Below are 23,117 nucleotides of genomic sequence, written 5' to 3'. Positions count from 1 at the left end.
ATTGTGCAAATAGTGCAGCCTGCATTAGGTCTGCTGTTGCCCTGTGCTACAGTCACAAAAGATGTTGTGCTCTCTCCACCATTGCTCTTGTTCACCACTGAGTGTATTCATGCATGGCAAATGCAACTGATGAACTGTGGGAGCAAGAACACAGCCAGAAGCAGTTCCTGAGAGCACTTCCGCACTTTCCCAGCCACCCCACTTTCTGTCCCCCGGGAAAGCTCATTTAGCACAATGCAACACAGTCTGTTGAGTGAGTTGGAGATCAGCACTGTTGAACTCAGGATATGAGGGCAGTACATGAATCACAGACAGACAGGATGCACCAAAAGTGAATGCATCTTTGTGAACCCTCCCCCTGGAAATACCTATGGAAGGATGGTATCATTAAATAAAGAAATCTTAGTTAAGCAGTCATATCCTTCCAGAGTCCTATATAGACATGCTTTGTCAAATAGTTGTATAAAATTGTGTCATATCTCTGGTCACAAAAGGGAAAAAATTTATAGGACAGAAACTGCGTAATCCATCTGTCACAACAAACAGATGGATAAGGATTATTGAGGGTGGGGGAAGAGAATTGCTAAGGCAGAGGAAGCAAACTCCTCCTTGAATAGCTCCTAGAAGACACTCCTCCATGTTTCTCAAGATGTCAGCTGCTTATTATCTCTGCAAGTGTCACCTACTAGGCCTGCTGTAGGGAAGACAGTGTACCTTGCACTCTTGAAACCCATAAAAAGGAGTACGGTATATTCCTTCCCACGGAAGCACCTTAGTCCCTTTTCTGCCAAAGCAAACACAGATTTAAAGTCTCCTACCTTTAATTACAGTGTAATAGCTTACAAAGTCAACAATTGCTCCCGTGTCTTCCATATTTGTGTACAGTACAAGGAGGTAGAGATTTAGAATAGTTTTCTTTCCCAAGCCATAGTTTTCAAGGGAGCTGCATCATCATGTCAGTCTGCTGGGAAAGAGAAAATGGCTGGCTGACTGGCCAGTGGAGGGAAAAGGTTGTTCTGGCTGAAGGACGTGCAAGCAAGATTGTGTGTATGTGTGTGTGGCTTGTGGCTTGATTTGACCTAGCAACTCTCCCCTTGGTTGCTTGCCCCACTTTTGCCTGCTTATTGCTTATGCTACTCTCCATTTGCCTGGCGTGCTCTGGTCCATGGGGTCACGAAGAGTCGGACACGACTAAACGACTAAACAACAACAACAACAACTCTCCATTTGGGAGCTCTTTCTGTTTGCCACACATGTGGATTATATTTCTCTAAATCTCCTCTATGATGCCCTGAATTTTCTAAGTATTGGCATGTGTGCACATGTATGCATGCACTGCTTATGGCTTTATTGGACCTGGCATGTGCAAGTGTAGTGTTAACAGTTGCACATTTTACCACAGAAGTGGATTGTACTTTCACTGTCGATATTGTGCTGACTGAAGAAATATTGTGTTTTGAATCTTGCTATATGATCTACTTGTTGTTTACTGGCATTTATTCCTGCCCTGGCAACAGCAACAATTCTGCACATCATGTGGCTGGTTTAAAATGAGAATTTAGGCTAAAGCTACTGAGTCTTCTTACTAAATACAAGGAGAGTTTCCCCATGGATGAGGAGCCATGCCCTTTGTTTCTGCGGCTCTCATACTTCCTGATCATGCTTTCCCTGCTCACATCTGTGTGTGGCAGCTGTGGAAGTCAAATGGGTCAAGCTCAGGGTGAAAAGATTTGGGAATCACAGATTGATTCCTGACTATAGTAGAGAGGTTGGACACAAGATTTGGGATGATACCAACATAATGGTGTGGATGCTTCCGATTTCCCCCCCAACGGAAATCTCAAGAAGTAAGCATATGTTCTGGCTTTAAAAAAACATCAGGACTAGGACCCTCCAAAACCCCCCAATCCCTCCCAAATATTCTCTGTGTATCTGCCTTGGCAAGAGGACAGTGTTTCATAGCCCACTGGTTGCCCTGGAAGCTATCCAGCAGCACTGGGAACTTGGGCCAAGGTATGCTCACCTGTCCATCACTTGATGCTATGTGATGCCAGGCATAGGTGCAGGGCAGATAAAGCTGTGGCTTCCAGCTGGTCTTTTGCAGCTGTGGGTTAAATTTGACACCTTTCCATGCTACGTTCACCAGGGGTTGGGCATACTTGGGAGGTCCTGATTACTCCTAAGTGCACCCAGCCACTTCTAAAAACAGGACAACAGAGTAAGGCACCCGATTTAGAGGGTAGAATTGGGAAGACACTCCAACTGCACTCTTGATTCCTCCTTTGCATCAATGGCTTGAATTTCTTTTTGTTGTTGTTTTGGTTTAGAGCAACTAGGAGGAACATTGGGCAGTGAAGCAGAGGGAATGGTTGGGCAGGGTGAGAGAGAGGCTCACTTTTTGCAGGCATCAGCCACCGCTGCCTTCCTCTTTGTTAGTTTCATACAAAGGCTAGTGATAGGATGAAATGCAATCTTGCTAACTGCATCATACATCTGCAGGTGATCCTAAGCATCCTTCTGCCTCCTGCCATCTTGATGCTGGAGTTTAAAAGCAAGGCTGAAATGTCTCATGTACCTCAGTCACAGGAGTTCCACCAGTTCACATGGTATCATGGTGATCCTAACGCTTCCAGTGTTAAAGATAACGTCTCATTGGTTAGTATGGTACCAGGTTTAGATTTCATTTTTCCTAAATGTGGAACATATATCTTTTTATTTCTAAACGTTTAGTTCTATAATGTGGTAGATGCTAGAAAAGTGCAGGGCTAAGCATTTGCTTTCCCATATGTATCATTGACATTGCAAGAACTGTGCTAGACCATTTTAGACCATTAATTGATATAGCTTGGTGCTATTTAGGAAGACTGACAATAGTTCTCTAGGGTTTTGGAAAGGGCTGGGAATAGATCCTGGGACTCTCTGTATGGATAGCATATGCTCTTTCCCTGGGATAGGATGCTAGAAGGAAAATTTACTTTAGAAAAATACAAATTCTCTATAACTTCTCGCTAAAAATGTGAATTCCATGAGAATATTTTCTGTTTTCCATCTCAAATGACCCACTAAAGGAATGTTATAATTAGATGCACAAGAGCCTATGGATGATAAACAAAATATGTATAATTTTTATGGTGTGCAGATATATAGGCAATCTCTCTCTCTCTCTTTTAAATAAACTTTGAACACCTTTCTGAGCTGAATGTTAATTTCTCTTCTTAAGGTGTTGGAACTGCAAAAGGTCTTCAGGTTCAGTTCAAATTCAGAACAATAATCTCAACATTACTGTTTACAATTATAGTTTAAGCTTGAATGCTTAATTCATGTATTTGTTTATGGAAAATAACCTAGTTATTCTTGCTTTGTGAACAGAAAATAGCAATTATTATATTTATATAATAATATAAAAATATATTTACCCAGCACAGTGTATTCCAACGTCACTACTCCAGATTTCTTTTCCTTTTTGCTTATGTACAGAATCTGCATAATAGAAGTTTCTTATGGAGTTGGATAACCACTAACACGAGCACTTTGTTTTCTTATACAGAGCCATTATGATTTAGAGAAAGGAGTTGAGAAGCAAGAGGAAAGCCAGAATTTTCCCGGCAATAATGAGCAGGGAAGCCTTCCTGCAACTAGGAAAGTGTATGAATTCTACAATGCTCCAATTGTGAAGTTCTGGTTTCACACGGTCAGTCATTGTTTATGACTGGTTGCCCCTCCTTCTGTGTGAGGGCTCATGGTTCTTAGCTGTGGCAACTTCCACAGTCTTGGAGCATAATCATATACTCCCTTGGATCCTATGTTGCCATAGTCTTGGAGCTCCTGACCTGCCTGCTATGGTTGCTCACGATCCCAAACAATTTGTGGTCAGGTTACCTAAGGGACTGTCTGGCCCCACACATGGCTGCCTGGCAAATGTTTTCCTTGGATGCAGCACTGCTGAGAGTACTGCATGCCCTAGTTTGTCCTAGAAACCAGCCTTGTCATGATATTTAGGCACCTACAAAAGGTGTTAAGAAGGATTCCTTAGAGATCACCCAGTCATTTATGAAATAGTAAGTGTACAATGGGATGTGGGTGGTGCTGTGGGTTAAACCACAGAGCCTAGGACTTGCCGATGAGAAGGTCAGTGGTTCGAATCTCCGCAACGGGGTGAGCTCCCGTTGCTTGGTCCCTGCTCCTGCCAACCTAGCAGTTCGAAAGCACGTCAAAGTGCAAGTAGATTTTTTGTGTCTTTTTTACGTGTTTTGTCTTTGTATTTTTCCATTTTTGTAGTTTTTTATGTTTAATTTCTGAAACTTTTTATTGTTTGTGAAACTTTAATAAACATTATTTAAAAAAACAAAAACCCAAGTGCAAGTAGATAAATAGGTACCGCTCTGGTGGGAAGGTAAACTGTGTTTCCATGCGCTGCTCTGGTTTGCCTGAAGCGGCTTAGCCATGCTGGCCACATGACCCGGAAGCTGTACGCCAACCTAATGGTCAGGGGTCCCTTTACCCTTTTAAGTGTACAAATGTAGGGATGGTTTTATTATTTTTAGAGTTCGTAAGACTAATTGTCGTTGTTTTTTGAATTTTTATTATTACTTTTATCTTTTTCTACACCACTTTGATGGCTTCAGGCTGTGAAACAGTTTATAAATTGGTAATGAGGATGATGCCCCCCCTTCAGAGCTTACACAAATGGTGGTGGGGATTGTGTTGTGTGACCTATTAGTTTCCTCTTTTTTGCCACAAATGTGTGTTTATAAGGACTACGCATTGTGTTTGTGTGTTTTGTAGATGGCCTATTTAGCATTTCTCATGCTGTTCACTTACACTGTCTTGGTGGAGATGGAACCAACACCCAGTGTGCCAGAATGGCTTGTGATCATTTACATTTTCACCACCTCCATCGAGAAAGCCAGAGAGGTAAGGTCCTTTATTCCATTCTGATGTTTCTGCTGTCCATGCCTAATATAGGAATTAAGACAAGCAATTATCTATGGGGTAAGCAACAAAAAAGAAATCTCCATGAAATTGAATCAATGTACATTTTTCATAATAATAATTGTAGTTTTCAAAAATAGGAGCCTGGAGTTAAGTTTCCACTTTTGAATGACACACACAGGGGATAAAAAAGATTTGGGTGTAAAGTTTTTTTTTTTAATCCTTTTATGTATTATATACATTTAAATGTGGAAACTTGCATAAAATTACATCTTTAGGATTTTGTTTGCAGTTCTTTTCTGCAATTTGAAAATAGCTATTTATCTCTCTCCTTGTGAAGAGTTATGGGGCAGGGTTGGACCACAGTTCCTGCAGATGCCATGCAGGGATTGAGTGACTGTAATGTGGAAGACAAGGAGAGGGAGAGGGCTCAAGCCCTAGGGTTAAAGAGGGGCGAGGGGCTGCCACTGGTGGGTTGCTGCCCCTTTTGTCTTTATAGGACAGCTGCCCCTACGTGAAGCAATTGCTTCACTTATGTGGTGGTTGTGGTCCACTGGATAAAATGGGGCAGGACTCTGTGTTACATACACGCTTCATTAACTTCTCCGGGGTTTGCTGTGTGTAGTGCTGGAAATCGTTTTTCTTTAGATTGTATCAGGTAATTGCACCCTTTGGCTTTCATTTCTCTAATATGTTGTTACACATGCTAATAAGATCATTCAGCTCAGTGGTACTCATATACATAAAGTTATTTATACATGTCTTTTTTCTAAGGTTTGGCTAACACTTTGACATCACCTTTTCACTTGCTGCTTATCAGTTTGATCTTAGCAGTATGTAATTGGACTTTGCTATATAATGTGAGGAATCTTGTTTATAACCATTCAAAGACTCTTTTTCACCATTTGCTTAGCAAAACTGAAAAGGCCCTCTGGCGAACCCTTGTTGTTCAAGAAATAAACATCTCATTTTCCACCTTCCTAATTTTGAAAACTTGCCTTTTCAAATCTGCCATGTCCTTGATAAATGACAAAGATTTGTTTCTTTCTGTTTGCACCAAAGTAAAACTAATTTGTTACTTCACTTATAAAAGCTGTTCTGCTTTTTTCCCATGCCTCCTGGGGCTTATGCAATATTTATTGTCATTTTACAACCCTTTCTTTCCATTTCACCAAACCTCTGATTTGTTTCTTTTAAAGAACAACAACATACGTCTAACAATTGTACCCCTGCACTCACTCTGTGAAATAATGAGCAAACAGAAATACATTTCAGATGGAAGAATAGAGATGTATTGAGGGTGCAGAGTCTTTGAGAAGCAATGCAGTGTTTCATTTCAAACTTTAAGAAGCTGTGACGTTGCGGCTTGTGTTGTGACTTTGTAATATAAAAACTCAAGTCTTGCTCTTTCTCAGCTGTTTATATGTCATGGAAACATGGAGCCAAGCAGAGCTTTTTCCAATTTCCGAACTTGGCAACCCAGCGAGCTTCCTCCCAATGTTCAAAAACCTCCATTAAATACTTGCTTACCACCATCCTGACTCTTCACAGACCCCCGGGACACTCCCAATGTGTGTCCCTGATCTAGTTATTATGAGTGGCAGGAGTATGTGTAGGGTGAAAACCAAGGATGGTATCACATGGTGTTCTAAACAGAAAAAGAATGAAATATTCTGAAACCAGATAAAAAGCATGAAGAAGAAAAAAACAGCCCAAGTCTTTTAGCACTGTGTGGGAAACAACTGCTCACCTGCCAGCTGCAGGGAGTGGTATTTGTGGTCCACTGGTAGCAGCTGCCGGGTGATCTGCTGGTTTTGACCCTGCTGGGAGGAGGGGCATCACTTCTCCAATGGCTTCGCTGGCTGTTGGGGCTTGCCCATGGTTGCAGCCAATTGTGGGTGAGCCTGGGGGTGCTGTTCAGGGAGCAGACCAGAGGGAGAACTTCTCTCTGGTTCTCTCCCTGGCAGCCATGCCCAGGCCTCAGCCTCAGTTCCCACTCACCTGATGCTTTATGTGTAGGCCTGGCCAAGAGAAGTGGGCAAGCCCTGCGTAAGACCTTGCTATGGAAGTCTTCAGTCGCCATATTTGGGACCATAGGGGAATTTGCCTTCCTCATAGCAATTGTCTCAACTTGATTGCGGATAAAGTTGGATCTTTAGTCTAGGTGGAAGGCAGTTCAGGAGGCCCCCCCACTTCACCCCACCCTCGGTCCAAGGAATCAGGGTATCCTCTTAAAGGGATCCAGGAAAGGTGCTTCTGTCCTCCCAATGTGATTTATGTCATAGGGTGATACTTAACCTTGGTTAACCATGCCAAATAATCAACCAGCAGATGAGTTGGTTAAGTCAGGATACACATCCAATGCCTGCACCAAAACCTGCTGACATCTTTACTCAATAAAGTTGAGGCCTGCTTAAATCCCAAGTGGTTGTCCCGTGTTTATTGCAACTTCCCCCTGCCTTGGGCTGCTCCCTGCAGCTTCTCTGTGCCCAGGCCTGCAAATATTTACTTATATTTTATTTTTAAATATGTATGTGCCAAAATGGCTTACAACAACAAAATTAGATGTATTTTTTTAAATCACAAAAATGGAAACACACTCAGAGCTCCAATAGCATCATACTATTCCATTCTACATCCAGGAACAAGACAAAAATGATAGGACACAATCCAATGGTTATTTTGAACCTAGTGCCTGAACAACAACCTTCTTCTGACTAAAATTTTAACTTGTTCCTAAGATCAGCCTCTGATCTGAGGACTGGAACATGTTACACCAATTTTTAAGAAGGGATCAAGAATGGGGATCCTGAGAATTACAGACTACCAGTAGTTAGCTTAGTGCCTGCTCCATAAAAACCGGTGAAACACATTGTTAGAGAGAGAGTTACTAAGCATATACAGAAAAACAAGAAAGGACAGAATCCAAACATTTCTTGACAAGGGCTAATGAGTGTAGAGACAGTCTCCTTTCTGTTTGCAGCAGACAGGCGCACATAAGGGAATTGTTGCCTTGAATAATTAAGGAGTTAAAAAGAGAAGAATAAGTGAAGCATACATTCTTGCTTCTTTCTAAACCATTTGTCCATGAGAATATTCTTGTTAATAACCAATCATTTGAAAAGAATATTTAATATGTAAGACATGCCATCATTTCTATCTAATTCATTTGCATCCGCATCACAAAGGGCATTAACATTACTATTTTAAGGGCAAGGAAACTGATGATGAAAGGTGACAGCTTGCCCAAGGTGACCCACTGGCCTCTGACATACGTAGGAAGATCATCTGCAGAGATACGTCATGTTCTTAACAACAACAACAACAACAACAACTATCTTTATTACGGTCCAGAGACCCAACAAAACATTACAAATCAATACAGAGTTCATACAACCTACCTCCAGGTTAATCAAGCACTTTGTTTGGAATATAGGGCTCATTTGTTCTTGCAACCACCGATAAAAACTTTGCCACTGCCAACGTTCTAGCTTTTGTCCGGTCTTCCAGTAGGAACCTGACATAGTGAGCCTCTGACTTTCCCGGGAAAGGCACCAGCAAGGGTAGTATCAGTTCGGCCCTGGCCTGCTCATACTTCGCACAATGTAACAAAATATGATCTATGGAATCGATGTCTTGAGCACACGAGCAAAGTCTGTCCTGGTAGGGAACTCCTCTCAACCTACCATCCAGCACTGCAGAGGGGAAGGCATTCAGTCTGGCTTTGGTGAGAAGCCTTCGATAGTTAGGTACTGTCAGGTTTTTGATGTAAGATGTTAACTCAAAGACATACCCATATTGAACTCCTGCTGCCAGCAGACTACAGACTGCGTGTGACCGAGATCGCAAGTCACTGTGTGCATTGTCCCATAATCTTTGCTTTAAAACCTTTTGGGCACCTTCATAGCCCAGGTAATACAGTTGGGGGGGGGGGGAGAGACAGACCAATAGAGGTGGCTTTTTTAGCCATGGCTTTCTGCCATTTGCTGACATATTCCTCATTGGTCAAATGTTGGTACAGACCCTTCCCTAGATTAAACACTGAAATCCTGAGCCAATGTTTTAGGGCAGCCCACCACGCTCTAGCTGAAATTGGGCATTCACCAGCTTCCAACAGAAGTATGGAGTTGGGGACGCAGTTAGGTACCTGCAGCAGAGATCGTATAAATTTTGCCTGAAAGCCATCTAGCTTTGGCAGGTCCCCATTATGCCAGACATTTGCTGCATACAGGAGTTGGGAAACGGGCTTTGCGTTGAAAACCCTTAAGGCTGCTGGAACATATTTGGCGCCCTGTGTGAAGAAGAATCTATGTATGGCTAGCTTTGTAATCTCCGCCTTTTGAAGGGAGGTTTGCGAATGGTGCTTCCAAGATCCTGTATGATGGAATGTGAGCCCTAGGTAACTGAAGTATTTTACCTGTTCAAGGTTATGGCCATCCAACACCCATTTAGACTGGGAGAATCTTCTTTCGAAGACTAAAATTTTAGATTTTTAATAATTAATGGATAAACCATTTCCAGAACAGTAATCAGAAAATTTCCTCAACAGATAATTCAAGCCCGGTCTGGAACGCGAGATGATGGCCGCGTCATCAGCATATAACAACAAAGGGGTCCTTCTCATTCCTATTTTTGGAATGTGTCCATTAAGTTCTCTTCTGTTCTTTACATGCCTCATATAAATTCAAGGGATGTTCCCATTTTTCTGTTAGGTATTTATTTCGGAGCCGGGAAAGTTCAGCCAAAAGGTGAAAGTGTGGATTTATGAGTACTGGAACTTTACAGATTCTATCGCCATTATCTTGTTCATGACTGGTTTTGGCTTGCGCTGGGCAGATCCTCCCCTTCACACAGCAGGAAGGTTAATTTACTGTCTGGATATAATATTCTGGTATACTCGGCTTCTTGACTTCTTTGCTGTGAACCAGCGTGCAGGTCCATATCTGACAATGATTGGGAAAATGGTAAGTATTTAGATACAGAGCACTTTCTCCAAATAAGGATGCCACTTTTTCTTATAGAGCTACATGAGAGGCAGAATTTCAGCTAATGAAGTTTGAATCTTCACCTATGAAAATTTTGCCCGTTATATATGTAGTAGAGAGAAATGTAAAGCACCATCACACACTGGCCTAGTCAACCTGCTAAGCCAAACGTGTCACCATGCTGCTGTGAGCTAGACCATGGATGCAGTTCTTAGCCTCCTGTCCAAACCCAGACTTGTGGTTTATCTCCCCCAGACAAACCGCGAGTGGTAAGCCATAGAACAAACTTTGGCTACAGGTTGTGGTTTTCCTGGAGTGAGACACATTCAAACCTAGGTTCATGGCTTCGCCATCAGCAGTACAACTGCAGGGGAGATGGAGGAAGTGCAAATGAGCCATGATTTCTTATCTGGGAGCATGCACATTTGCAGACTAGGTCAATGCCTGTCTTTGCCCTATCTGTGTTGTTGGAAGTATAAGAGGAGGAAAATAATTCCTATATATCTGAATTATTTAGTAGCCCTATTTCTAGAATGAAGACATTGGCCTGCAAGACTTGCATAGAGCACCACCCCTAGTCTTTTGCTGTTCCTTTTGCTATTCTTTGTACTATGCCAGATACTTATTCTGGGTGCTGCCCTTTTAGATTAAGTGCATTTGATTGACTTGACAGGAACTTGTACATAAGTAAGTACAGGACTGCTGCCATTCTGAATAACTGAACATCAATACATCCAATAAGATGCAGTACTGATACAGCGTTTCTCCATACGTTGTTTAAAATAACAAAATAATGTGCCGTAGCCACAGGAAACAATTTTTTTTCACCTTGCAAAATCACCACTTTGATCACTGTGTTTCATTTTCTTTTTTGTGCAGACAGCAAACATGTTTTATATTGTAATTATGATGGCCATAGTATTGTTAAGTTTTGGAGTTTCTCGAAAAGCAATACTCTCTCCAAATGAGCAGCCTTCATGGAGCCTTGCACGAGATATTGTATTTCAGCCTTATTGGATGATGTTTGGTGAAGTATATGCAGGAGAAATTGATGGTAGGTCTGATTTCACTGAAATGCTGCATCCAACAAAATGTGAGCAATTATATAGCATATCTATCACTTAACACAGCCACTAGAAATTTTGCAGCTGTGGGAAAAGCCAGATTCCACATCATTTTTCCAGGAGAAAGTCTTTATTATATATAATTTTTATAATATAGATATATAATTATATATTACTTCTTTTCCTGCTTTAACAGCACAAAATGTATCACGTATGTCTTAGAATATAAAGTTGAGTGGTTGAGCTACTCAGCATAGGCATGAAATTTAATCCCACAAATGCCATAGTTTTGCAGAAGCAAAAGTGAGCATATATCAATTTGTAGATCACCTGCAGGTCTTGGTTACAGTTCAGTTCTCAAATTCTCAATTTTTTCCTGTGATATTTTGGCATTCACAACAGTTCTTTTGAAGTTTGCGCTTCATGCTACTCTGGCCTGGAGGCGGTTGGAGGATGGATGGCGGCTAACAGATTGAGGTTGAATCCTGACAAGACAGAAGTACTGTTCTTGGGGGCGGGCTGGTGTGGAGGACTCCCTGGTCCTGAATGGGGCAACTTTGTCCCCGAAGGACCAGATGTGCAGCCTGGGAGTCATTTTGGACTCACATCTGTCCATGGAGGTACAGGTCAATTCTGTGTCCAGGGCAGCTGTTTACCAGCTCCATCTGGTACACAGGATGAGACCCTCCCTGCCCACAGACTGTCTCGCCAGAGTGGTGCATGCACTAGTTATCTCTCGCTTGGACTACTGCAATGCGCTCTACGTGGGGCTACCTTTGAAGGTGACCCGGAAACTACAACTAATCCAGAATGCAGCAGCTAGACTGGTGACTGGGAGTGGCTGCCAGGTGTCATCCTCTTCTTCCACTTCCTGGGTCACAAAAGCATGCCATGGCCCAATACCCTTGGTTGGGAGAAAAGAAGAAGCCTTCTTGGCCTATGAATGAGAAATCTATCATTAATTAGCTGACCATTCCTATGCTAGAGTTGCATACAGAAGCTTTCCTTTATAATTTACAGCTTGTGAAGCAGACCCCAACTGTCCTCCTGGTTCCTTCCTCACGCCATTCCTTCAAGCTGTCTATCTCTTTGTACAGTACATCATCATGGTCAATCTGCTGATTGCTTTCTTCAAGTAAGTGCCTGTCATATTTCTCGTTGGGTTTATTGGTGCTGTTTCTACATTAAGTGGACCCAGCCTGCCTAGGGCTCCACCAAAAGGAGTAAGAGAGGAGAAGCAGCATTCTGGACTTCCATGATAAATGAGCGGAGTGGTTTACTTTCTGCTCATCTTTAGTAGATTACACAACTTTAAGCTTCATTTTCAGCTGCCTGTGGACAAAGGGAAACTTTTATACAAGTTAACAACCACCACTAAATTTGTTAGTGCTAAGATTGCCAACATTATCTGCAGACACTGTGGTGCCCCTTAATGCAGTGGTTTTCAACCAGTATGCCATGGCACCCTGGGGTGCATTGAATCACCCATCACTGGCCTCTCTCCCTCTTTCCTCGAATGCCCTCTCACATCTCTGCCTCCCAAAGGTTTCCACAGCTGTTCGTTGCAGCAGCCCTGCTGTTGCCACTACGGCCTCCCAAGGTAAGGTGCTGGCCTCAGGTTCACCTTTCGCCAATCTCCATTGGGCCACTAAGGTGGGGGGCATCCTCTGCCCAGATCCCTGTGGGGCAGTGTGAAGAGGCACCTCTCTTTGGGGCAGAGGGCAGCTCAGAGACCAGGGGCAGCAGCAGCAGCTGCCCAGAGGACACTCAAGGACATGGGAGAGGATAGAAGGCTGAGGGAACATGCCACAAAGGAGGGTGTTCGAAAAAGAGTGAGAGGCTGCCAGCTCTGCAGGCAAGGGGGGGGGACATAACTGGGCTCCTGAGTCCCACAGGGGAGTCACAGAAAGAATATAGTTGGTCAAGGAAGCCTTGGACTCAAAAAGGTTGAAATCCTCTGTGTTAAAGACTTATCCTCATGTCTGCAATGCTTCCATGGCCCCTCCCTTGTTGTCTTCCTGTGTAAAAAACTATGAAGCTGTACACCGTGGAACAATATTTTTGTGGTGCTGGCAAACTCAGGATCTGTTATTTAACTTGCATGGTCTACCACTGTAATCTTTAATTTGATAGGTTTGGGGGGGCTGTGTAAAATCATACAAATTCATGAAGACCCATTTTAATTCTTCTGGACCCCACTTTCACCCAGAGCCATGGACACACACACACACACACACACACACACACTTCTTTTTTATCTGGTGGTGGTGGAGAAGAAATCTGGGAGAGGGTGGTTGAAGAGATAACCAGAGTGGACCCACAGCACCCTCTCAAAATTCCAAATGTGCTGAATGATTTTGTAAGACCCGTGAGCTAAAGTGAAGAATGAAAAGACATATAGAATCATAGAATCATAGAATCATAGAGTTGGAATAGACCACAAAGGCCATCGAGTCCAACCCCCTGCCAAGCAGGAAACACCATCAGAGCACTCCTGACATATGGTTGTCAAGCCTCTGCTTAAAGACCTCCAAAGAAGGAGACTCCACCACACTCCTTGGCAGCAAATTCCACTGTCAAACAGCTCTTACTGTCAGGAAGTTCTTCCTAATGTTTAGGTGGAATCTTCTTTCTTGTAGTTTGGATCCATATATTTGGTATGTTGGCATTTCCCTGTATGTCAGACACATTTTTTAATCCTCTCAGTTGTATGAGCTTCTGTTGCAGCTGAGCAATTCAAAGGAACAAGTCATAAGTAACTGCTTTGATGTTGTCTGTTTGAATATGTTTATTTTAAAAATTACCGTATTTGTCTGTGTATAAGACTAGGTCCCCCCCGTAAAATAATGTCAAAAATTAGGGGGCATCTTATACATGGATACATCTCCCCCCCATTTTCTTAAATCTGAGTCCCCCAAAATAGGGGTCGTCTTATACATGGGGGCATCTTATAGATGGAAAAATACGATATTTTTGTCGGTAAAAAGCTTAATAAACCGAATCAGTATTGCCATTATTAGTAAGCGTTATGTGTCTAGATCCCACAGCAAGTTTTGTCAGTCTCACTCTTTGGGCAACTCTGGTCTCTATATTTTGCTTGATTAATATAATTACCTTTTGTTCATTATCTTAATTTATATATTGTACTACATATTTTAACATTGTTTTTTAAAAAGTCCTATGGATCTCTCTCTTTCCCACACCCCTTTTCCTCTGCATCCACAGTAATGTTTATTTTGATATGAAGTCCATATCGAACAAACTCTGGAAATACAACCGGTATCGGTACATCATGATGTATCATGAAAAGCCATGGCTACCACCGCCTTTTATCATACTGAGCCATATTGGCATCATCATAAATTGCCTTTGCCATCGCCGGCTGCCAAATGAGCTGGACCAAGAAGAGGGGCATGTTGAACTGAGTAAGCAGAGCCTGTTCTTTCTGGTGCTCCTTATATTCAGTAAATCCATAGACCTTAACTTTCCATGGGACCTTAACTTTGTTTCTGTTCATCATAAACAAAAGGACTGTTCCATGTTCTTAGAGCAGTTAAACAATATTTGCACCTCGGAGCTGTTTCCATTTCAGTGGCAGGTGCATTGCTCCTTAATATGTTTTCTGGAACCATATAACTCCTAAGACATGAGAAGACACAGGAAAACAGCACCACCCAGTGGAATCTGACTGCCAAAACTTAGCTGTAGTGACTTGATCATTCCTCAACAAATCATGGTACAGTTCCAAAGTAGATTGAAAGCCATGTTTGGGAAGCATGCACTCTATTACAAATACACACCTGAATTCAACGTTTATTTGTCAGTCTCACTTATGCAGTTGCCACTGGTATTTTCAGCATAGGAACAGTTTGGAAATTGTGAGGAAGGTGCTTTCTAGAAGCATTGTAGTTATTCATGGTATAGTTCACAAAACCAAAAAGCAAGAAATGGAAATGAAATTGAAATGTGAAATTCTAATTTTGGGTTGGGGCTGAAGGAGCAAACAAAATAGGAATTAGTGCTGTAGAACAAAAATAATACAAGTAGATTCTATGGGCAAGGATCCAACTAGGTGCACCAAATAGGATATTTTAAATTTTTCTTCTTTGCACAGTCCGTGCCCTGTCTCAAATTGTATTCTGAAGTTTCCTTAGTTTCAAAAGTGGTTTGCTGGAGCCCTGGGCAGATATTCAAGGAATGTGTCCTTTGAGGAGGAAAGAACTGGGAATTGTACCTGCTGCCCCTGCTGCCAATGTCCATATGTTTATGTGAAGCTGTGAATAGAGTCTCAATGTGTACAAAATTGCTTGAAAACTCTTACCTGGTCGAGTGATTAATTTTGCCCTTTCAAGTGCCACATCAAAGTTGTCCCCTCAATGGTGAATTTGTTTACCTGTGACATACTATGGCACCACATGTCCTGGTCTCAAACTTGGTTGCACTGCATTTCACACCTACTGTCTAATATTCTTTGGAGATTCATGCCGTTGGAAGTGCGTTAGGCAGAGTGAGGTAACTGCCTCAGGCAGTAGATTCTAGGTGGACAGCAGGGACAACATCTCTGGTGTTAAAATAAGATCCAGCTGCTCTCCAATCAGCTTCTGTACATGGGGTGGGCACCTTGCATTTCACCTTAGGCAGCAAAATATTTCCAGCCAGCCCTTTGCAAGCAACATGTTTACGTCACTGTGTTTAAACTTTCTTCTAATCACCATTATCCAGAGCTGTATCTGAGTGATGAGGAATTGAAAAAACTTCATGATTTTGAAGAGCAGTGTGTGGAAAAGTACCTGCATGAGAAGAATGGAAACTTGCATTCCAGTGACAGTGAAAGGATTCGTGTGACAACTGAAAGGTAAGATAACTTTTCCCCTGACAATGTTAGTTGTACTGCAATTCATAGAAGATAGTACAAAAACAAGCTGGAGTGCAGGACCGCAGTCCTAAATACACAGGTTCATGTAATTCTTGTTGTCTATGCAGAATCAGATATGTTCAGAAAGGTATAGCTAATATCCTGAGAAAAAGTGGGGTTGTGCATATGGACGTTTGTATGGAATGTCAGCCAAAATGCAGCCAAACTATTTCCAAATAGTAGCAAAACTTAAGCAGTTTTTTAAGGTGAAGGCTTAGAAAGATTACCTGAAGTTATTTAGCTAAAATAAGCTAACAGACAAGACAAGGGTTTATACAACTCCATTATGGGCCCTGTCATAATCTAAATGGATCTTGTTGAAAGACATTTTGAGAAGTGAAATAGATTTGGTAGACTTGAAATCCACTATAAGTGGGTTTTTTGGGTATAGAAACCATGAGAAAAATTAAAAGAGGCTAGCAAATAGAAAATCTTTTTCTCCCTAATATATTATTGCTTTTTACATTCAGCAACACTTGCAGATTTGAAGATTTTTCAATTATAAAAGAGCAATACTTCAGGCAACATTTTACACACTCATTTCAAACATAGCTACCAGTTTCCACTTAGAATCATAGAATTGTAGATTTGGACTTATAGTTTCTTTATAGTTATCAGGTATCAAATTTTTATGAAAGTATACAACATAATTTGTTATTCTGTAGCACATTCTAGTTCTCGGGAGAAGGATATATTAATTCTACAATTAAATTATTGATTGCTTTGTCACATTAGTATCATATTTATTTGAAATTTATATACAAACTTTCATTTCAAAAGAAACACCAAGGCAGTTCACAAGACAATAAGGCAACAACAAAATACAACAATAGAAACCATGCCAATGAAGCAGAAACATCAATCTCAATTACAGTAGCCAGGAAATGCTGGGAGCCAACATTAATTGTTATGAAACATCCAGATAAATAAATAATTTTTTAATAGCCAGCAGAAGCATCCCACAGTTGGTGTCTGCCTGATTTCCAACAGGAAATCTCTCCACAGGATGGGAGCCACCATGGAGAAAGCAATTCTCCACACCACTTTGAGCCAGATGCGTTCAGGTCATAGTATATGGTAGAAGGATTTGGCCAGAGCCAACAGGCTCTTGGGTTCTCTCAGGGAATCTGATCCTGAGCTATACAGGGCCTCTTTAGCCAATACTAGAACAATGGTTCCATTCACTATTTGAAAAATGAAATGTTATTGATTTAACTGATATACTGAAGAATATATATAATGCAGTTTTTAATACATCTATTATTTCCTCTTAGAGTGGAAGAGATGTTTTCACAACTGAAGGAGGTACATGAGAAAGTATTTTATGTCAAAGACGCTTTGCTTGCCCTGGATAGCCAGCTCGGACACTTACAAGACCTCTCTGCTTTAACCGTCGATACGCTAAAAGTCATTTCAGCTGTGGACACTTTGCAAGTTGAGGAAGCCCTTCTGGCGCACAAGAAGCACCAAACCTACAGGAAGCTTCCCCATAGCTGGAGCAATTCCATGTGCTCTAAGGCTTTGGGCAGTATGGAAAGTGTGTGTGATAAGAAGTATAATTACTACAGCATGCCACCTTCTCTTCAGAAAAGCTTGGCCAGGACACATTGGCCCCCGGGGGCTCGTCGTGGCATTCTTGGTGCCCTGGACTACAAAGAGATCAAATCAATAAGCAAACATCAGGAGCAAGAAATTGAAAACGACACACTGACCTCTGGGGTATCGTCAGAGTGTAAATCAGCCCCTAGATATGGACAATTCCTCCTGGTTCCTTCCGGTCAGCAAGGAGCCTCTTTATCTGAAAATGCCACCTTAAGTTCAGCCTTCTCAAGTAGTCTGCTCAGAGAAGATGAACTGCAAGCTCAACCCCAAACCAAGCATGGCAGCATCACTGCTCAGCTGGATGTGCACAAGGCTCCAGAAAGAAATCCAGTTATCAATGAAAAATGGGAAGTGGAATTTTCATCAGACAAAGAGGATAGTGAAAATATCACTGAACCCTATTTGAACTTCCAAGAACCTAGAATTGCCCGTGAGGTCTCTATCCGTTCTCATCAACACAGTGAGGAACCTGAAGGAGGTTATGTGAACTGGGGGTTCTTGGGAGATGATGAAAAGAGTTATTTTAGCAACAAGTCAAGGCAGTTGTCATGCTCACATTTTACCTACAATAAAGGCTGCCGTAATCCTCAACAAGCACAGATACATGAATCCAAATCATTTTCCTGCGTTTCTGACAGATCAGGCTACAGTAGTGACAGCTCCCAGTCTCCTCTCCCATTCCAGCGCAGCATGTCAGTCTGGATCAATCCACGCAGGAAAAACTGGCCTTTCGGCAAGGGAAGTGGATTCTGGTCCCGCAAAGCAGAGAAAGTGGGAAAGACCTTCAGAATAAAAGGTAATGGGTACACATTGTTATTGCTGTTTGATGGATTCTTATGCATTAATCTTCTGTGGTTTCCTGTTTTGCTTTGCTTTGCTTTGTTTTGTTTTCTTTTTAATAAGGATTTTTAAAAGCATACCGTGAACACTATTATGAAAGACAATATATAAATGTTTTGAGTAAACAAATGTTACATTGCTTTAAGGCACTTTCCACAAAGAAGTTCCAAGCTCTTCCCAGCTGTTTAGGGGTCATTGTTGAGTGATAGCTGTGGGAAGGTGGTTGTCCTCTGCTTCAGTATTGGACTACCCTAGATCTGCTGCCTTTTCCATCCACTTCTCAGAAATAAAGGATATATGCTTACTATCAAACAGCGTCAAATGGAGCTGTTGACTAATTAATGATTTTAAAGATCAATCAAGTAATCAGTAGATTATATTTACCTACATTAGCACATTATAAAAACCTCCATTTAGGAGGCTTTTTTAAAAGTATAGAAACATGAGCATTCATAATTTAATAAAGAACACTTATCACATTATTAGAAGAAAAATCAGCTTTCACGTACTCTCTTGCCATGACAGACCATAGCCAATGCACACTCAATAAAGAGTGTTCTGTTAATTTTTAGCCTCATATTTTACATTTCCTTTCACTAATTAGAACTGGGCCTCATAAAGTAATCAAAAATTTAATTGATATACCTGATCAAAAATTTAAACCTTACAAAACAAAACTCCAAACCTGTATCCTGAATGTGATCCAAGAAATTGATAAGTTTGTTTTATTAGCTTACTTTGGATTCAATGAATCTGGATTCTCTGTCATGAACTTGTTTGGTCTGGGCAAATGACTACACTAGATTCACAGTTCTCTATTTGTGAATAAGAAAAAAGGGCAAAAGTAGACGAGAAGGCATCCATGGAATTTCTAATTGTGTGTTACAGCAACCTGCATCTTAGAGTTGTGGTGACTGGAACAAAGTAATGATTGTAATTAGTGCTGTGCATTAAGGCCTCATCCAGAGCGGTAGACTTGTAATCTCGGGAACCGGGTTCGCGTCTCCGCTCCTCCACATGCAGCTGCTGGGTGACCTTGGGCCAGTCACACTTCTCTGAAGTCTCTCAGCCCCACTCACCTCACAGAGTGTTTGTTGTGGGGGAGGAAGGGAAAGGAGATTGTTAGCCGCTTTGAGACTCCTTAGGGTAGTCATAGAATCATAGAATCATAGAGTTGGAAGAGACCACAAGGGCCCTCGAGTCCAACCCCCTGCCAAGCAGGAAACACCATCAGAGCACTCCTGACATATGGTTGTCAAGCCTCTGCTTAAAGACCTCCAAAGTAGGAGACTCCACCACACTCCTTGGCAGCAAATTCCACTGTCAAACAGCTCTTACTGTCAGGAAGTTCTTCCGAATGTTTAGGTGGAATCTTCTTTCTTGTAGTTTGGATCCATTGCTCCGTGTCCGCTTCTCTGGAGCAGCAGAAAACAACCTTTCTCCCTCCTCTAGGTGACATCCTTTTATATATTTGAACATGGCTATCATATCACCCCTTAACCTCCTCTTCTCCAGGCTAAACATGCCCAGCTCCCTTAGCCGTTCCTCATAAGGCATCGTTTCCAGGCCTTTGACCATTTTGGTTGCCCTCCTCTGGACACGTTCCAGTTTGTCTCTGGACACGTTCCAGTTTGTTAGTGATAAAGCGGGATATCAAATCCAAACTTTTCTTGTTCTGCTTTAAAACTCAGTGTCTGAGCACTTTTTAATTTTTTTGCCCAGACGCTTTCCTTGCAAAAACCCTCTCTTTACCACTGTATTGGAGCAAACATCAATCTGCGGAAAACCCTAATTGTTGTTTGTTCCAATTTTGCATTAAGAGCAGGTTTTCCTGGGGACTGTAGCGGGGGGGGGGGGGGAGAGCACTCAGACCCTGAGCTTTAAAACATGAGCTTGAATGCTTGGGGCAAAAGCTAAGTGTGGATGAGCCCCAAGACTGCAGATGAGTCTATAAACATTAATCATTTTATATATTTATACTGAGATTTCTTTTCTACACTTCTAGTCCACCAGGGTGGCTTGCAACAGTTTAAAATGACAATGTCATAAAATGCAATAAAAATGCATTAAAATGCAACATTGAAAATAAAATGCAATCTGCAGGCATTACCGTATTTTTCACTCCATAAGGCACACCTACTTTTTTTTTGGGGGGGGGAATTCAAGAAAAAGAAAATGCGGCTCTTGGGGGCTTTTGCGGGAGGTGGGGGAAGTGAGAGCGCCTCGCTCTGTCCCTTCCCCCACCTCCTGCAAAAGCCAGGGATAGCCGTGGGAAGCTTCCCCAGGGCAGCGGGATGAAGGCTCCCCGCTGCCTGCAGAGGCTTTGCGGGCTACCCCAGAGCTGCTTGAGCCAAAGAGCAGGTTGGGGAGCAGCGGAAAGGCTGCGCGCCTTTTTGCTGCTCCCTGACCTGCTCTTTGGGGAAAGCCACGGCCAGCCCCAAAGAGCAGGCCGGGGAGCTCCCCAAGCTTGTCGGGGCTGGCGAGGGAAGCCCAGGTCCCCCCCCCAGCCCCAGGGACCACACATTTGCTCCATAAGACGCACAGACATTTCCCTTAGATTTTAAGAGGAAAAAAGTGTGTCTTATGGGGCGAAAAATACGGTACTTACCTGAGAGTAATGTCAATTGAACAGTGTAGGACTTCTCTCTGAGTAAATAGCCATAGGCTCACATTTTGCAAGCACAACATAAATGATAAATATTGACCGCAATGTGATGGCTGCAAACATGTAGTCTAAGGGGAAGGGGAGGCAGTGTAACAGAGGAAAGTGTCCAGAATTCTTTGCATTAGTTTCAGTTTCCACCAATGCACTATCAAAGCAAACAATATATTACGCTGCACAGTTTTAAAATTTAAGTTTGTTTAAATGTGACATGCACACCCTTATACACAGTAGTAAAATGGTTAGATATGAAAACTGTTAATACTGTAACATTCCAACCCTTTGTGTGACTGCTCAGAAAGTCTCAATGAATTAGTTCAATTAGACTTAATAGCAGGTAGGTGTGAAACTTTATTGAGTTTTCTTTGAAATATGAATTGAGTTGCCTCCTCCCCACCCCCTGCCTTTTTACTCTCAGAGTTATCCAAATCTGCAGAGTCACATCAGCCAGTATTGGCAAAGGCAAAACTTGGAAACAAAGAAAGGAAATCGTTGAGGAAGAAACAGAAAACTCTTCAGGTGCCGGTAGGTGAAGGTGGAATTAGAATTGTATGTCCTTTTTCTGTTTTTTAACAAGCTGAATAAATATAGAATTACACAGTTATGAAAGCTCAGCTCTGCTTTCAAGGTGATTATTAAAACTGTTACTGGCCTGGCTGATTAATCATTGCATATTTGGAAACTGCTTGGCTCACGCTCACATTATGGGGGGGGGGGGAGCAAGTAGCTCTGAATGAAATCCAGCTGTCCAATACCCACCCCCCTTTTTACTCTGAGTAAAAACATCTTGGCTATGACTTCTGACAAGTGTTAGTGAATAGCTGTACGTACTTCCTCTTTGTCACTGCTAGTGCTTTATTCATGTAACATTTGCAAACAATGATCTGCCCTCCCCATTATGTATAAGGGACTTTCCTGCTAGAGTGGTTCGAAAGGATTATGCTACTGGCAACTTAAGCTCAACTACCTGTCATCTTTGGCTGATTACTGTTTTTCCTTTTCTTTTGGCAGATGATTACAGTTGATGGTTGTCCCCAGAGCACCCAAGTTAGTTCAGAGCCACTTGAAAGCAGACCTGTGGGGGACAAATGGGAACACAGAACAAATGAGATAACTTCACCTCACTTTAATCAGCTAAGTATGTAATCCAAAGCAAATAATGATAGGTAGAATTTGAAACGTTTGGTGGCAGCTAGGACCCATAAATACCACCCACAATAGCCTTCTTAATAGAACAAATTGTGGGGATAGGCTATTAAATTTCTCGTGAAGTATCTCTCCTGCTGTATCATCTGGGTCTGGATTGACTTCCAGAAATTTCACACTTTTCTGTTAGTTTATTGGTTGTTTGTCTCAAGCCAAGAGCTCTTCAGTTTAGCTTATACCAGCAAGCGGCAAGGTTGAAAAACCATTGAGACAGGTGAGAGGAGCCAAATAAAGGTAAAGGGACCCCTGACCATCAGGTCCCAGTACGGACGACTCTGGGGTTGCGGCGCTCATCTCACTTTATTGGCTGTGGGAGCTGACATACAGCTTCCAGGTCATGTGGCCAGCATGACTAAGCCGCTTCTGGCAAACCAGAGCAGTGCATGGAAACGCCGTTTACCTTCTATCTACTTGCACTTTGACGTGCTTTCCAACTGCTAGGTGGGCAGGAGCAGGGACCGAGCAACTGGAGCTCACCCCGTCATGGGGATTCAAACAGCTGACCTTCTGATTGGCAAGTCCTAGGCTCTGTGGTTTAACCCACAGCACCACCCGTGTCACCAAATCCACCTGACCCTTCCCCAAACCTCCCTCTCACACTTAGACTAATCAGTGACAGATTACAGGTCAGCTTCCAAGAAAATAGGAAACCTGGGAACAGTATAGTACATACTTCTCTTTTGCAAAGTTAATGATATCCCTCAATACATACTGGTAGAAAATGTGTTTTGTTTTGATTGCCTATGTATTATACACAGTATAATTACCTTAATGAATAGGAAGTTGTTTTATTTCTACTCCCTGAGCATCAACACTACATTTGAAATACTGACCTGGGTGAGGTGACAGGGTATGATTCCAATTCTATTGCTTCAGAGGGCACGATAGCATCAAGAGCTTGCATACAACTT

At 42.1% G+C, this 23,117-nt stretch overlaps 1 protein-coding gene across 5 annotated transcripts in view; it reads left to right on the top strand.

Moving 5' to 3' along the window:
- Window positions 1–23,117, top strand: part of TRPM6 (transient receptor potential cation channel subfamily M member 6) — an 86,316-nt gene that overhangs the window by 33,675 nt on the left and 29,524 nt on the right. For all 5 annotated transcript variants that reach the window (XM_081213515.1, XM_081213514.1, XM_081213512.1 and 2 more), the window contains 11 exons: window positions 2,500–2,655; window positions 3,548–3,691; window positions 4,786–4,914; window positions 9,645–9,896; window positions 10,797–10,971; window positions 12,002–12,116; window positions 14,207–14,406; window positions 15,704–15,836; window positions 17,171–18,294; window positions 21,419–21,525; window positions 22,012–22,138. In XM_081213515.1, the coding sequence (XP_081069641.1) occupies window positions 2,500–2,655; window positions 3,548–3,691; window positions 4,786–4,914; window positions 9,645–9,896; window positions 10,797–10,971; window positions 12,002–12,116; window positions 14,207–14,406; window positions 15,704–15,836; window positions 17,171–18,294; window positions 21,419–21,525; window positions 22,012–22,138 (2,662 nt within the window). The remainder of the gene's footprint in view (window positions 1–2,499; window positions 2,656–3,547; window positions 3,692–4,785; window positions 4,915–9,644; window positions 9,897–10,796; window positions 10,972–12,001; window positions 12,117–14,206; window positions 14,407–15,703; window positions 15,837–17,170; window positions 18,295–21,418; window positions 21,526–22,011; window positions 22,139–23,117) is intronic.

The sequence above is a fragment of the Podarcis bocagei genome (genome assembly GCF_964188305.1).
Source record: "Podarcis bocagei genome assembly, chromosome: 11".
Taxonomy (NCBI): Eukaryota; Metazoa; Chordata; class Lepidosauria; order Squamata; family Lacertidae; genus Podarcis; species Podarcis bocagei.
The sequence above is the reverse complement of the archived record's forward strand: the minus strand, read 5'-3'. Positions and strand labels throughout refer to the sequence as shown.